At 38.2% G+C, this 17,371-nt stretch overlaps 1 protein-coding gene across 6 annotated transcripts in view; it reads right to left on the bottom strand.

The window, feature by feature from the left end:
* LOC123311204 (protein bric-a-brac 1-like) overlaps positions 1-17,371 on the bottom strand; it is a 337,498-nt gene that overhangs the window by 267,404 nt on the left and 52,723 nt on the right. For all 6 annotated transcript variants that reach the window (XM_044895043.1, XM_044895067.1, XM_044895035.1 and 3 more), the window contains one exon: positions 5,297-6,099. In XM_044895043.1, coding sequence (XP_044750978.1) covers positions 5,297-6,073 — 777 coding nt within the window. In that variant the 5' untranslated portion in view covers positions 6,074-6,099. The remainder of the gene's footprint in view (positions 1-5,296; positions 6,100-17,371) is intronic.

Genomic DNA, 17,371 nt, shown 5'->3' on the forward strand with positions numbered 1-17,371 from the left:
TGCGAACTGGCTGCTGCTGGCTGGCTGTATTCTCCGGCTAGGTCAGATGGAATCGATAGATTCGAGTGTTCCGTTGCACCGACTACTGGAGGAGTGCCATTTTCTCTATTGAATTTAACACGGCCGCTTTGCGGTACATAAAAGGGTGATGTTTTTGAATACTCTCCCCACAATCGATATCGTGAAATTATTACCCGGGCGAATTCGGTGGGAATTGATGAGCGGGAGGGCGGAGAGGGTTCGAAGGGTTGAGAGGGCTCCCCGCGGTCTTGTTCGAAGGACTGACGAAAGGTCGGATAGGTTCATTGTTGGCGAGTGTTGGTCGCGCCTCGAATGGAAGAGATAAATGTCACATATTTTGTGGAAGTAGACAGGGTGAGTCTTTGACTCGTACAAATGTTCCAACAGTAGATTCTTGGGGTCAAAAGAAACACTTTTTTCTTATACCATTTTTTCCGAATCGACTCGGTTTAAAAGATACAGTCTGTTGAAAAACCATAAAAAAATGTTATTTTTACTTATATCTCGCAAACGGTTTTACCGAATGAAATGAATTTATGATTATAGTTTGTAATTTATTCGATGAATCTTTCTCGAACACAAGATATCACCCACGCCTTCCAAGTTTTTCATTATGATCATTAGATACCGTAAAAGTACCAAAAATTCAAAGAACCCATCAACTCTTGAAGCTAAGTTGGACGCTATCTAATGAACATTTGAGCGTTTTGAAAAAAACGTTCAGAAATAAAAATATGTGTGAAATTTGCAGAGATGATGCTTTTGTGATGGAAAAACCTAAAGTCATAATTTGAACAAAAATGTGAAAGTAGAATAAAATAAATGCAAAAACTGAGATCACATAAATAGGTAGGTATATAAGAGGAAATAGACTCGTATTATATTTTAGTTTGTAAGGACCATCCTATTTACTGGCAACATAGCCCCCTATATATACGCCCTATATTATTTATATGGGAAAAATGGAATAAAATTAATTAATTGAACTCCCTATTGCTTATCTTCTTTCACTCCTTTTAACTTTGTGATCATTTCCAATTTTTTGGAGCATGCCTTTAATTCAACTGAAGGTAGAATTGGTCAAAATGAAGCGTTTCACCAAAAATCACCATACAAAACTTTCAAAATGACAAAGTTGAAAAAAGTTTGAGAATGATTACTGAAATAGATCCTTATACGACCCTAGACCGTTTGTTAGCTGAATTATTGCAAAGCAGTGGGAAAAAACTTATCACCTGATTCGACCATGTGGTTTTGTTTAGGATATTGGCTAGTTCGATATTTACGTGGTAATGATAATGGAAACTTGGTATTGTTGAATTGTTCTCATTATTTTTCAGTAACTTACACGATTTTATAAAACGGCTCATTTCGATACCAACTGACAGAAGAGACTCAGGACACAAGTGTAAAAAATAGACTAATACTTCAAAGTCTCACCAATAAAATTCGTCTAAATTATTCACGAATTTTTTCACAATGGGCATCACAATCTTCTTGTTCGAACATTCCAACAATCGTCGTAAAAAAGGCATGAAATGGAGAAACATCATAGTACTTTTTCAACATAACTAACATAATCACTTTCAAGGAACTGCCTCGATTTTCTAAATTTTTTTTCACCCTAAATTTAACGATACAACAATTATGATTCTCTCAAAAGTGACCTGATGCATCTAATCCGATGAACTTGGTACTGAACCATTCATTGTCCAGCCATATGTTTATGTTTTGTTTCGTTTTTGCGATGCCGGAGTCACCTTCCACAGTCCCCTACTTGAAATTCAATGAAATTTTGTCGAACTTTTTGAGGTTATATCTCAGTCTTCTTGGATATTTTATAAAGACAATTTTTGGTTAAACGACTTATTTTGATGAGTTCTACCTCTGTCAAAAACAAAGCCTCACCTTTGAAAACACCCTGTATATGAGGATCAACATCTTCCTTTGTGAAAATCAATTATGCAATTGAATTAATCGATGTCAAATCAAAATATAATCGCCCAAGCCCAGGGTTGCCAGTTCAATTTTTACTTCATCAGTATATTTCTTGTCAAAAATTCAGTAGATTTCAGTAGATTTATTCTACGCTCTACAAATTTCAGGAAGGGGTAATGAAATAAACCTATGACGTCAAAAAATATATATTTATATTAAACAATATACGTAATCTATCACCTATCCAAAAAAATAGGAACAAGCAAAATATCTTTATAGGAGAAATGAACATTGTATATGTATACCGCTAATTATTAATTCACTCACAAGTATCACAAAATGACGTTACATATGTACTTAATTGTACTTATCAGATTAGACTGAATGAAAAACAGGAATGAAAAAACAACAAAAATTCAAAACGAATGAAAAAAATTAAACATAAGTAAGTAACTGTTCAAGCGGACTTGATAGAGGTATATAAAAAATTGCATTTAATTTGAAACAGATAAACTATCGTCTTTTTTTGATTTATACATATCATTATTATGTAAATTTATTACTTCTTTTGTAAAGGTAACGTAAGTGAAATTTGCTCTTCTAGATTATTTATTATCATTAAATATTATTTGAATAGAGCTTGTCGAAATATCATGCAAGATATAAGAGTATGTGATTAATTGAGGATTAAGAATAATGAGGAAGAGACATAATTTTTTTTCAGTAGATTAAGAAATGTTTCAGTAGATCAGTAGATTAATATCAAAATCAGTAGATCTACTGAAATTTCAGTAGAACTGGCAACTCTGCCCAAGCCTCTTAACCATTTCTGAGTCAAACTTAAAGGTCTATTGACCATTGTAAATATTTCTTCGACGAAATTTCTTTCTTGTAACCACATATTCTAAATGAAATTCTTCACGATCTCCGTGGAAATAGAATAGAATTTGTTAATGTAGACAATTTACCCTTTGATCTAAAGAAATCATATAAAAATATGAATAATGCAACAAAGGATCATATTCTTTCAGAAGAATAATAATATTCCCAACACATCCTTTTCGAATTTCTATTGTAGCTCAGTCCATCAATAGACTTTTTCTTATTGCTTTATAATGGATCGTAAAATTATCAATAGATTTCCTCCATATTATTTATACATTTATCGGGAAGCTATATCATTTACATCGAATATCAATCATAATTCAAATTGTTAAAATGGATAGAGGAAATTGAAGCATTAGCAACTCTTCGGTTATGGTGTACCTTTCGGGAACAAGCGAATCGAGTCATTTTTATCAAATTGAATGCATTTCAAAGTAAAGATGATGGTGTGAAATATCATTATATCATTTCATCATATATACAGACATAGGTACTTACTACTTAGGTGATATTTACTTGAAAATTCACTATAATTTTTGCTCTATGACAAGATGCAACCACTCAATTATCTAATTCTTTACTGAATAATAACTTCTTAATTTGATTACGTTTCTCTTTTTTTTTTTTCATGCCTAGTTTCCATTTTGCAGTATAACTGAGTTTCATAATTTTTATTGTTGTTGATAATAATGTTGATATTACTTCATATTCATGTAAAACCGTAGTTTTCGGTGATTATTTCTTGGGACTTAACTTCAATCCGAAAAATCTAGGGGTTACGATGGATTCCTCGATGAATTTTAAAGCGCATTTGGAAAATTTGCGTCTGAAGTTGAAAACTAGAAATAATATCCTGCATAAACTAGCTGGAACTTCATGGGGTGCTTTGCTTTTTTCGGCTGCTGAATATTGTTGAAACCTTTTAGGTTAATAGTGCTCATGTGCAAGAAATATGATGCAGAGCTAAATCTTTCTATGAGATTTACTGAAACTTAATATATCCTTTCCTATTCAATAGTTACCAGTTCCTGGTTTTGATCTTTCCAGGAAAATAAATATGGTGTATTCTGAATCGTATAAGAACAGGTCACTGACGTTGCAATAGTATGCTTTTCCGATGGAATTCAGTTAAAAGCCCTAGTTGTGAATACGGGGAACCAGAAGAAACCATAAATCATCTGGCTAATCATTGTCCCATTTATAAATTTCTGGATGGTTTTAGTGCCAATTCTGAATCTTTTCAGAATTGGCTTGTAAATTTCTGGTAAATCTTATTATCCGATATTTTTCTGCTTCTGTTTTTTTTTTTATTTACGATAAAATTTTTCTGGTAACTTGGAGAAGACTCCCTGAATTTTCTTTTTCTTCGAGAAAAGGATCAATTTTTACAGTGCGAGATGCTCTTCAATATGAAATATTTCAGCTTATTTTGTCAACAGTTTCATCTTTTACAATCCACTACACTCACGTGGAGAAAGGGTATTTTACTGGGGTTTTTTTTCCAAGTTTTTGTATCTTACGCAAAATTGTATGGTACCACCATACATTATTGTAAATAATGTATACAATTTTTGACCCATCACACATACATGGGGTGTCAGTAAATAGAAGTATTATATTACAAATCAAAAATATATACATTAATCACTAAAATATTAACCTATAAAAGGCACACATGAAGGTATATGACAAGAACACAAAAGAGAAATACTTCCCAACAATGTTAACAAATGTATATGTATATCAGTCTATTGGGTCTGCGAAGTAATCTTCCAATTTGTAGTATTACGCTAACCTCTGCTAAAACTGTATCTGATACACGTGCTATATACTTGATTATTGCTTGATGTTAGAAATTGCAATGATCTTTATCCATCTTATACATAGCAGTTTGTTTATATTGTGCTTATATTTTTAAGTATCTGAAGAAGCTTGGAAAACCTCAATAAAGAATAATTAAAAAGACCCATTGTTGACTTCTTTTCCCGATATTGAAATCATATAAAAGTTACGGATATTACAATAGTTTCCAGCAGTTAACGAACGTCTTTTTTCAATTTCACCAGGATACGAATTGTAGCCAATAGAGAGACTTTTCGAGAAATTTCTTCATGTGGAAATTCATAGAAGAGTTGATTGTACCTCGGAAAGTTAATGACATGAATGAATATTTGTTCTTCATTGAAATAATTTTTTCATTTTCTTTTCCTATTGACGAATAAAATAAATTCTGACTTTCCGAGGTAACGAACTGATTGAATTGAATAATAGTGAAAACCCCATATAAATTAGTGGTTTCTGACGTAAGATATTCAATTTCTCTTCTTGAACTGACTACTACAACGGTGTAGACCCTTCTTAAGGAGCAAATGTTAAGTTTTAAGGTCAATTAAACCTGGCGTAAGAAGATCAGAGGCGATTAACTGAAGAATAAACATGAAATTCGACTTACCCGTTCTTCCTCGCGTATCATCTCAGCAATACCAGGTTTGATCTCCATATCGTCAGAGGGAGGCATGTGCGCCACGTGCGACGGCAAGGGCAAATTCAGCGGCATCGGTTCGGCCGAGCTAGAAGGGGGCAAGGGGGTCGATGAAGGCGCCGGGGACATCTCCACCGACAGCGGGGGCTCGGGGACGTCCGCGGTCGTGCTGGCCGCGCTCTCGCCAGGACTGCTGATGCTGCTCCTCTCCCCGGAACGGCGTCTCTTCTTGGCGGGATGACCGTTCCCGGACTCCCATTCCATCGCGCTGTTGGAATTCGGGGTCATCGGCACGGGAGTCGTGGTAGACAGCTGTTTGATCGGGGACGGCTTGGTGGTTATCTCGCCGGCGGCCGTTGTCACGGTGTCTTGCTCGCCGTTCACATCGGCCAGACCCCTGATCTTCAGGGACTCGGCCACGCGGAGCAGAGGACCTATCTGTTCCTGCGACACGTTTATCTCGCCCTTGTACATAAACTCCACGGCCGCCTTGAGCTCCGGCCACTTGATGTCCCTCATGATCACGATGGGGTGCTGACACGGATTCTCGAAGAACAACGATTGAAAGTACGGGCTGCACGCAGACAGGACCATCTTGTGACACTTCATCGAGTGCCCATCGCAAGCCAGCGTCACATCGACAAACGACTCACTCTGTAGCAGCTGATCGAAAACGTTCGTCAGATTCGACTGGTAATTGTTCCATCGCAGACAGAACTGCTGAGGCGATCCCGCCGTGTGCTGCATCTTGTTGTCCCTTGTCTTGTTCGCACCTGAAAGTTCAACAACACCTTCGTTTACACAACAATCACAAACATCGAGAAACAGTCAAAGCACAACTTGAGTTTAGGATCGGTTACGTTGGGAGAGGACTCGCGGCGCAATCCTGGCCATGAGAAGCACGTGGCGGCGGTTAAAAGTCCGAATGTTTTCGCGTGTTGGGTCGGTAGTAGCGAGAACCAGCGTCGCTCGTCATAACGCGTAGTGGCGAACTGATGCTCGGTCGGTGCCGCGAGCGGACTCGGCAGGAGGGTTGAGGCCGCCTCCCGCGCACGCCTTGGTGCCCCTTCCAGAACCCGCGAGCCCGCCCTTACCCCACCCATCCACCCACGACACCGCGTGGCCACCGCGAGGAAATCACCGCCGTCGTACGATCCTAATTACGTCGATACATTAACACCTCGAGTAGCTCGGACAGCAAGACGATCGTCTGCGAGCAACTTAAGAGTTATGTTATACTCAGCACGACACCCTCAAGAACATTTTCGTTCTTTTCCTTCGAAATGTTGAATGTTTGGAAAATCTCACCGAGTTCAATATAATAAATCGAATTACATTTACGTATACAGGGTTTAATGAACACCTCGAGTAGCTCAAGTCGTCTCGGACATCAGGACGATCGTCTGCGAGCAACTTCAGAGCTGTGTTTTACTCAGCACGACACCCTCAAGAAGATTTTCGATTTTTTTCTTCGAAATCTCACCGAGTTCAATATAATCAGAACTCCATCGAATTACATTCACGTATACAAGGTGTAATGAACAACTCGAGTAGCTCAAGTCGTCTCGGACATCAGGACGATCGTCTGCGAGCAACTTCAGAGCTGGGTTTTACTCAGCACGACACCCTCAAGAAGATTTTCGATTTTTTCCTTCGAAATCTCACCGAGTTCAATATAAGGATAACTCGATCGAATTACATTTACGTATACAAGGTGTAATGAACAACTCGAGTAGCTCAAGTCGTCTCGGACATCAGGACGATCGTCTGCGAGCAACTTCAGAGCTGTGTTTTACTCAGCACGACACCCTCAAGAAGATTTTCGATTTTTCCTTCGAAATCTCACCGAGTTCAATATAATCATAACTCGATGGAATTACATTTACGTATATAAGGTGTAATGAACAACTCGAGTAGCTCAAGTCGTCTCGGACATCAGGACGATCGTCTGCGAGCAACTTTAGAGCTGTGTTTTACTCAGCACGACACCCTCAAGAAGATTTTCGATTTTTCCTTCGAAATCTCACCGAGTTCAATATAATCATAACTCGATGGAATTACATTTACGTATATAAGGTGTAATGAACAACTCGAGTAGCTCAAGTCGTCTCGGACATCAGGACGATCGTCTGCGAGCAACTTTAGAGCTGTGTTTTACTCAGCACGACACCCTCAAGAAGATTTTCGATTTTTTGCTTCGAAATCTCACCTAGTTCAATATAATCATAACTCGATCGAATTACATTTATGTATACCAAGTGTAATGAACAACTCGAGTAGCTCAAGTCGTCTCAGACATCAGGACGATCGTCTGCGAGCAACTTCAAAGCTGTGTTTTACTCAGCACGACACCCTCAAGGAGATTTTCGATTTTTTCCTTCGAAATCTCACCGAGTTCAATATAATCATGACTCGATCGAATTACATTCACGTATACAAGGTGTAATGAACAACTCGAGTAGCTCAAGTCGCCTCGGACATCAGGACGATCGTCCGCGAGCAACATCAGTTCTGTGTTTTACTCAGCACGACACCCTCAAGAAGATTTTCGATTTTTTTCTTCGAAATCTCACCTAGTTCAATATAATCATAACTCGGTCGAATTACATTTACGTATACAAGGTGTAATGAACAACTCGAGTAGCTCAAGTCGTCTCAGACATCAGGACGATCGTCTGCGAGTAACTTCAGAGCTGTGTTTTACTCAGCACGACACCCTCGAGAAGATTTTCGATTTTTTTCTTCGAAATCTCACCTAGTTCAATATAATCATAACTCGATCATATTACATTTACGTATACAAGGTGTAATGAACAACTCGAGTAGCTCAAGTCGTCTCGGACATCAGGACGATCGTCTGCGAGCAACTTCAGAGCTGTGTTTCACTCAGCACGACACCCTGAAGAAGATTTTCGATTTTTTCCTTCGAAATCTCACCGAGTTCAATATAATCATAACTCGATCGAATTACATTTACGTATACAAGGTGTAATGAACAACTCGAGTAGCTCAAGTCGTCTCGGACATCAGGACGATCGTCTGCGAGCAACTTCAGATCTGTGTTTCACTCAGCACGACACCCTGAAGAAGATTTTCGATTTTTTCCTTCGAAATCTCACCGAGTTCAATATAATCATAACTCGATCGAATTACATTCACGTATACAAGTTGTAATGAACAACTCGAGTAGCTCAAGTCGTCTCGGACATCAGGACGATCGTCTGCGAGCAACTTCAGAGCTGTGTTTCACTCAGCACGACACCCTGAAGAAGATTTTCGATTTTTTCCTTCGAAATCTCACCGAGTTCAATATAATCATAACTCGATCGAATTACATTTACGTATACAAGGTGTAATGAACAACTCGAGTAGCTCAAGTCGTCTCGGACATCAGGACGATCGTCTGCGAGCAACTTCAGAGATGTGTATTACTCAGCACGACACCCTCAAGAAGATTTTCGATTTTCCTTCGAAATCTCACCGAGTTCAATATAATCATAACTCGTTCGAGTTACATTTACGTATACAAGGTGTAATGAACAACTCGAGTAGCTCAAGTCGCCTCGGATATCAGGACGATCGTCTGCGAGCAACTTCAGAGCTCTGTTTTACTCAGCACGACACCCTCAAGAAGATTTTCGATTTTTTCCTTCGAAATCTCACTGAGTTCAATATAATCATAACTCGATCGAATTACATTTACGTATGCGAGGTGTAATGAACAACTCGATTAGCTCAAGTCGCCTCGGACATCAGGACGATCGTCCGCGAGCAACTTCAGTGCTATTTTACTCAGCACGACACCCTCAAAAATATTTTCCTTCGAAATGCTCAAGTTTTTGAATATCTCACCATGTTCAATATAATAATAACGCTGGATTATTCGATCAAATTACATTTATGTATACAGGGTGTAATGAACACCTCGAGTAGCTCAAGTCGCCTCGGACATTGAGACGATCGTCAGCGAGCTGTGTAATGAACCCCAGTTTTCTGAGGAAAATTGGAGTTCATCTTAGTGCATTTTTTCGTTTTAAATTTCCGTCTTTGAAAATATTTTAATTCTCGAATATTCCGTACGTTCATTCCGACAGGCAGAGTAAATGTAAAAAACCGTTTATCTGTATTTCACGTTGTTTTTCTTACATGCCGCTGAAGATTTCGACGTTTTTCATCTGTTGATATGCGATAAACCGGAGCTGACGACGTTTTTCATTCTTGTCGCATTCTGGAATTTTCAGATTTTTACCGTGAGAGGGGATATGCCTATAAAAGCAAATTTTCCCCCCGCGACGGTCACTTTTTCGACTTTTCGACTGTTACTTCAGTTCTTCGGCTGACTTTTGAATTTTACTTCAGTGCTTTCCTTTCGCTTGAGTACATTTCGCTTTCTAACGTGGTTTCTAACTTCTGTTATAAATTCAGTTGATTTTCCGTATTACTTTCGCCGTTGAAGATAATCATTTTGTGATATTTGCATCAGTGCTTAGAGTTAATTTTTTAGTTTTTTTTTCTTTTAAATCCTTTGAGTTTCGAGTGCTTGAAACAAAGGAGGTAGGTCCCCATCTGTACCGTTCAGTTTCTTTGTTAGACCTACGCCGTTACTTCTTTAACTTTGACACTGCTGTACTGTATCGTTTCCTGTTGTATTTTATCGTTCTTTACCCTGTCCGCGTTCCGCGTCATAAGTGTTAAATCCGAAATCTCTTCTTTTCTGTCAGTCATGGCGTGCTATAACCCTTGGGGCAGAGAATAAGAGATACCGCACGTAGTCAGTGAAATCCCGTGGTTGCGTTAAAAATAGACATTTTCTTCACTGTCAGTCATGGCGTGCTAAAACCCTTGGGGCAGCGAATAAAAGTCTCGAACAGACCCGCCCTTATTGTGTTTCATTCCCGGAAAAAAATACAACTACACACCGATACCGTATAGCAAGTCCTTAGCATTCGTCAGTTCTGGTTGGCGCATTTTATTGAACCGTTAATTTTTCACTACACCCGGTATAAATTTCATAAAGTGCTCGTGACCGGATAAGATTTCCCGAATGTATTTTCACTTATAGAATCACTCATATCTCACGTATCTCCCTTGTACATATAACTAGTTTCCGAAGGTGTGAATAAACTTTTACATAATTCGATTTTGACTTCTTCGTTGTCGCTACTACCCTAGACAACACCGAGCTCTGTCTCCGGCTAGCAGCTACTCTGGTAGGTTTGCTATTCTTCCTATTGAAAAGAATAGCTGGCGCTCGAGATTAAGGCTTCTCCGAGAAACGCACGTTACAGCTGTGTTTCACAGTCGAAAACTACATCATTTTTAGCAGAAAATTGTGGTTTTTGACGTTATTAACGTCTAATTGGTCATCCAACGTGGCACACCCTGTTTATATATGTGAAGAATATAGTGTTTCCGAAAACACATTCTATATTTTAGTAATGATATGAAAAATAGGAATCACGATTAAATTCTGGATTAGTTTAGAGTCTGTATTTTCCATGGAAATTGGGTCGCCCCATTCACAGGGCCCAAAGCATTCAAATGAAGACCAAGCAGGATAAATACCTCCCGAATGAAATTTTAAAAAACATCTCGGACAAGACCGCTCTAACTGCCACATATACATTGGGGCCGTTAATCTCAATGAAAGTTGAAAAATACACAACGCCCTAATTCGAAGACATGCATGTTCCAACGAATCTCGTCACAAACGCCCAAAATCCACGCGCACAAGGGGGCTCAGAGTTGAAATTTAATAAAGATGACAACATCCCCCACGACCGAATAAAATGAGACACATTTAGGGAATAGCGGAGTTTATAATTAATTCCCTGGAATTTGGAGGGATATTCGGACTTGTTTATATTTTGAAACTTTGTTGTTCCGTTGCTGTAATTCTTGAGGTTGGAAGTTAACAGAATATCCAGTTGTATTTATATGACAACGAACTTGGTTACATACATGGTAATTCAAGATTTTGAAATTTGTTGCTTAAACAGTGACACCGTACATGGTCGATCACCCGGCGAACTTTTCCTTGTTCATTGAGATGGCTCAATAAGAGACCGAAAATACTCAGCTCTCTTTGGTACCTCCACACGCCACGTTACACAAGAACGCCACTGCTAACGGACCCAGTTTTGTCAATGGAGAAATCTCCTCTATTTTGGTTATCTCAGCATATGCAAGTTCAAACTGAATAATTATGAGTTTCATGCATGAAATTTTCAAATGCACCGCGGAAACTATTCAGAATCATTCTTCAAATATGAGGTTTTAAATTTTAAATCGCTTCGTTTCTAGTTTACGATTTGACAACAGCGCCTACTAAAAAATAAAAAGAACAATGGTTTCCTTATAAAATAACAGCTGTTGATCCAGAGCCATAATAAGGCGCGTACTCACTGGCGAGCCACAGCAGCAACCGGCCATAAAAATCCCATAAAATTTTACGACCTTCCTCGTTCGTCGCAGACTTCATAGACAGCCATCTCTGTCTATCTCATCAAGACAGTGTATTTGTTGTCCTTTATTATCAACGCATATTTCAGTCGATGTTGCCAACTTGTGCAATAGAAACGAAACGCTTTAAATTTTAAATACACATTTTTATTTTTCACATTTTTTGGGGAAACGGTATTTCATAAAAAATACTTTTTTCTATAGTTACTGGGATCAACTATATTGAAATTAATGTATACAAGTGAAAATGTACTTTGTGGGATCACTTTCAATCCCAATAGCGGAAAATTTGTCGCGATCCGAAAAGTATCAAGTATTTTTAATATTTAATACGACGTTACATTAATACTTCAGGGGTGAATCAGACTGGGGGTAAGACAACACTGGCTTGGCAATCCTTCCTTAGCAGAATAGGGCCGAGGCATAAATATTTCCCTGTGCATTGTAAATAAGCCTAAACGCGCAGACTACAAACTTATGAATTATTTTATCCCACTTATACAATATTAAAGATGCAATTTGAATAGAACTCGCTTTTCTATGCCGATTCTTTCGTTAAATAATTCAATTGCTTGAGAACATTCTGAGAAATGGAGCTCCAGATGTAGTATACGTATTGTTCAATATTAACGCGGCATTTAGAATGGATTCGTAGGAGGCTGGGTGAAAGAAACTAATCCAGAGCTGCCTTTTCGCGATTCCGGGAAGTTATTCTTCTGAAACTTCGGAGGATTTCATGATGATTCAATTATTAAACTGTTCCTTCAAGAAGCAGTTCTAGTTCTTGGAAATGGTGGGTACCTATGTGTTCTAAATTTTCACCTTTGCTTCTAAGAATTCTATCATAAAATACATAAGACGAAGGGCCAGACTGTCTCTTTGATTTTCTGGAGAATACAAGAGATATTGGTGAAGCGTTAAACGCCCACCTACTGCGTTGATAGAATAACGTTTAGCGCTATCTGGCTCAGATTCAGTCTTCAAAGTTAGGATGTTAATGTTATTTGGGTTGATTTTATGTGATTGTGGATTACGTGCGTTCATATAGATGCACAATTACAGAAATTCTTGTTTGTGGAGTTGTATTAAACTTTGAACTGTATTAAAAACGTCTCTTCTCATCAGTGATTGTTTCATAACAATGTAAAAAAAATTATATCAAAACCACTATAACTCCTGAACAAAGAGACCGATTTTTCTGATATCGATCCTCAGTGGGTCGAAAAATATTGCAGCAAAATATTTCTCGATTTGCAGGTCCGCATTCGACAAATTTCATGGAGTTCCTGAATTCACAACTCCTTCGATATCTAGGAAAATTATAAGATTTATTTATTCAATAAGTCAAACAACATTGCCCAGCACTTTGAAGTTCTCAAGTATAAAATTATCTCAAGAATCTACTGTTGGAAACACTGCGCAAAAAATCAACGCACATTCTGAAAATCTCAATTTTGATGAAAGTTGACCGAATCTTATGTGAAAGAAGAAAAATTAACAATTTTCAAAATACTGAAATGCTGATAAGTGATTTAATACTTGGTATTTCCACCCCTTGCGTTAATTACAGCTCGGCAACGACGGTTTATATCAAAATGAGTGATCTCAAAATGTTCTGATCTAATCCTTCCCAGATTTCTCCGAGTTGGATTCCTAAGTCATTAAGCGAAGCTGGATGATTTTCTGAACTCCTCAGCCTTCTATTGAGGTTGTCCCAAACCTGCTCAATCGGATTGAGATCCAGACTTCTTGCTGGCCATTCCATTCGAGAGACTTCAACCTCTTCGAGGTACTCCTGAACGATGCGCGCACGATAGGGTCTGGCATTATCGTCCATACAAATGAAATTTTCACCAATGAATGGGGCAAATGGCACTACATGCTCTTCAAGAATGTTCCTTATATACTTATCAGCATCCATAGCTTCAATATCAACGACCACCAGGTCTGTGCGAGCAGTCAAAGATATTCCAACCCATACCATAATCGATCCTCCCCCGAAACCAGTAGTATTCAGGAAATTGCACTGAGCATATCTTTCATGTGGACGTCTGTATACAAGGGAACGTCGATCACAATGGTAGAGGCAGAATCTAGACTCATCTGTGAAGAGAACTCTTTCCCAATCGGCCTCTTCCCAATGGATATGCTCTCTCGCAAAATCCAAACGCGCCCTTCGATGGGCTGGGGTAAAAGCTGGGCCTCTTACCGCGATACGAGGCCTTTAATCATATTCTCTGAGGCGGTTTCTTATTGTCTGAGAGCTAATTTGCACTTCATGAGTTTGCTCAAGCTTAATTTGAAAGAGCCGAGCGGTTGCAAACCGTTGTCTCAACGAAGATACTCTCAAGTAACGTTCTTGAATGGCAGTTGTTACCCGTGGTCTACCCTGTCCTGGTCTTCGGACATTCATACCTGTATCCCTGAATCACTGCAACATTCTGGACACACTTGTATGGGAAACTCCAAACCTTTCTGCAATTCTTGTGTATGTCCACCCTTCTTCTCGCAAAACTACCGCTTGGGTACATTCCTCTTGGGTCAAATTGCGTGTTTCGCGTTGCATAGCGATCGAGTGTAGAAAATCAAACGAAAGAAAAACTATTTATCACTAGAATAGATCGAGAACAACTGATTTCAGAATGGAGCCAATACATTCAAAATCTGATAATATCATCTTTTTTTATTCCTGCTGGGAAAAAACATCTGTATTGAAGAAAACCGTTGAAAGTGGATAACATATGCGTGCATAATTCTGATAAAAATAATTAAAGGAAATTTCCTCTGCTCTGATACTTGTGTCAATAATAATAATAATCGATGTTGTTCCAGTCGTGTCAAACGTCATAATATGATTAAGGGCTGTAATTCAATACCGCATCGCGAAGAAATCAATTTCGAAGTCGAATGCCAAATGGGGATGGTACATCTGTTCAACGCAATGTTGTCCATGAAAACACCCGGATAAAATTGGAGCGAAGAGTACTAGGAGAGGAGTTGAAATCACGATTCTAACATCTGCGGGGTCAACAGTCGAGATGTAACGCAATCCAGAAAGTAATAAAGCTCGATTTCCAATCGAGAATTGACATTCTCACGTCGATGAATAACGAAGAGGGTGAATGATACATAAATCTGACTCCATTAAACGGGACAAAAGATGATGCAGATTTTGTCATTCGTCACAAGAGGATTAAAGCCTTTAATGAGGATAGAAAAAAATATCTTCTAGTAGACAACGGAACTTGAAATCTTTCATGCCCTAACGTACCTACTGCCACGCTTTTACATTTAGATAAAAACCGCAGCATCCAAAGTGAAAGCATCGGATTTAAGAGGGAAGGGATTAGAAGTTGAAAAATTAATTAGTTTTTTCTCTTTTTCTCTCAGATATCTGGACAACTATGCGCTCTAGCGCAAAATCGTCATATTTTAGGAGAAGTTTATATTATACTAGCCAAGACGGTTTTGAATCAATTACTGGCTTACGGCTAGGGGCCTCTATCGAGACATTACATCAAGCATTGTCCTTGTTGGTCCCAGACCAACAAGGACCCTCTCAACAGTTATCAAATTAAAATAAGGTCTTTAAAAATACATCAAAGCTATAATTATTGTTTGGTCTTGAAAATCTATCAGCTAGATTCAGCCCTAATACTTTATGGGCAAAATGGTCTATGCTGAAAAGCTGCCTGGAAATGAAAGAAAATGCCCCTGTTCGCAGGTTTGTTTTCCTTAAAAAATTCATTGAAAAATATGACGTTTAGTTGTCATTCGCAGATTTCAAAAGGTAATAGCGTTTCTGAAATGAAAAAATGAGCGTTATACGCCAAAAAAGGCCAAGGTATTAAGTAAAGAAGAAGCTGAACAATTTCTTTTACATGCTCCTGATAACCAGTGGTTGCTGGCGAAAATTGTAACAATATTTGGGATTTTTGGATGTTGTCGATGTGACGAAATTCTCTCCTTAAACATGAATGATGTAGAAGATATGGGAAAATACGTTATTGTGACATTGCGGCAAACAAAATATTTAACAACAAGAAGATTCACCATAACCGATGATGGCTGCAGCTTCAAGCCCTGCATGTTATACAGAAAATATGTAAATCTTCGGCCTCCTGGAACAGAAAGCCTAAGATTTTTTTGACATACCGACATGGAAAGTGCATTTCCCTCAATGCTGGCCAGCACACTATTGGTAGTGTACCAAAGCAAATAGCGAAATATTTAGGTTTAAAAGACCCAGAGTTATACACCGGCCACTCTTTTCGCAGAACTGGAGCCACTATGGTTGCGGATTCGGGTGGAGATATTTTAGCACTAAAGCGTGCAGGAGGGTGGAAGAGCACCGAAATTGCGATGAGTTATGTCGATGATTCGGTCAACAAAAAAATCGAAATGTCTAGCAAATTATTTGGTAGTAAGGAGAGTACAGATGTTCTGCAGTCCTCGAGTTCAGCAGTTTCTGAGTCAACAGATGGTTCATCATCATCAGTATCAACTCTTCCATCATCAAAAATCTGTATTACTGGAAATAACAATTGTACCATGATTTTCAACATATATGACGATAAAACAAAATTTTCTAATGTAAATAATACTTACTAACTTGTAAAAATTTTGCAAGTTAACTGTCAGTTTTACAAGTTAGTGACTTGATCAAATAAACTTTCTTGATTAATATTGTGTTTTTGGAAACTGGTTTCGATACAAACCTATTTTCCATGAAACGACGTCTGTACAAAACGAGAGAAATTATATAGGATAGTTCATTCCGCAGCTTCCACAAGCCTTCAACGCCTTGAATATAAAATACGACCCACGTAAGCAGTTGCACCTAAAGAAACTGTGCACAATCGCAGCTTTGTTATTTTTCCATCTGCAAATATTTGTTTTTAATAATTCCGATAGTTTCCGTTTGGATTTGCTCACGGAACACGTGTGCGAATGTTGAAAAACTTATTACAGATTTATTATAGCAAGAAGTCGTAAATGCTCGGGGTATGTTAATAACAAAACACTCCATAGGCTAGAAATATTATAATGGTTTAATTCATTCAAATATGTGCATATGAGCACGTTTACAGCTTTTGTTTTATTTTTATTGAACAATATGCGGAATATTGGTGTTCGAGAGGCGTCTATTGTTACCTTTTCCATTCTCGCATTGCTATATGGCTCTTCAAATAAGGTCGTTAAGGGCAGAAACGTTGAGTCAATGGACTTAAATCAGAGGCATGCTTTGCACCTCAGGAGCCAGGAGCTACAGAATAAATCATCTCCGACTAACAACTTATTTACACATAGCTTATATGGAAAACAAGCATACATATCATCAAACTACCCATTCAAACTACAAAAAACTAGGTAAGATCTATTGATCTGAGAAAACATAACATCTGTTTATCAAAAAAAAATTTGTGAAAACCTCTACTATTCCCAAATTCTTCGCCAAAAAACTAAAATTTTTGGCTGCCTTACATTCACACCCTGTACAACAAGAGAAAGAATGAAAAAAATTACCCTATTCCAGTTGCAGATATGCAAATAGGTAAAAATCCAAAAGAAACAAAGTAATGT

The sequence above is a fragment of the Coccinella septempunctata genome, chromosome 1 (assembly GCF_907165205.1).
Source record: "Coccinella septempunctata chromosome 1, icCocSept1.1, whole genome shotgun sequence".
Classification (NCBI taxonomy): domain Eukaryota; kingdom Metazoa; phylum Arthropoda; class Insecta; order Coleoptera; family Coccinellidae; genus Coccinella; species Coccinella septempunctata.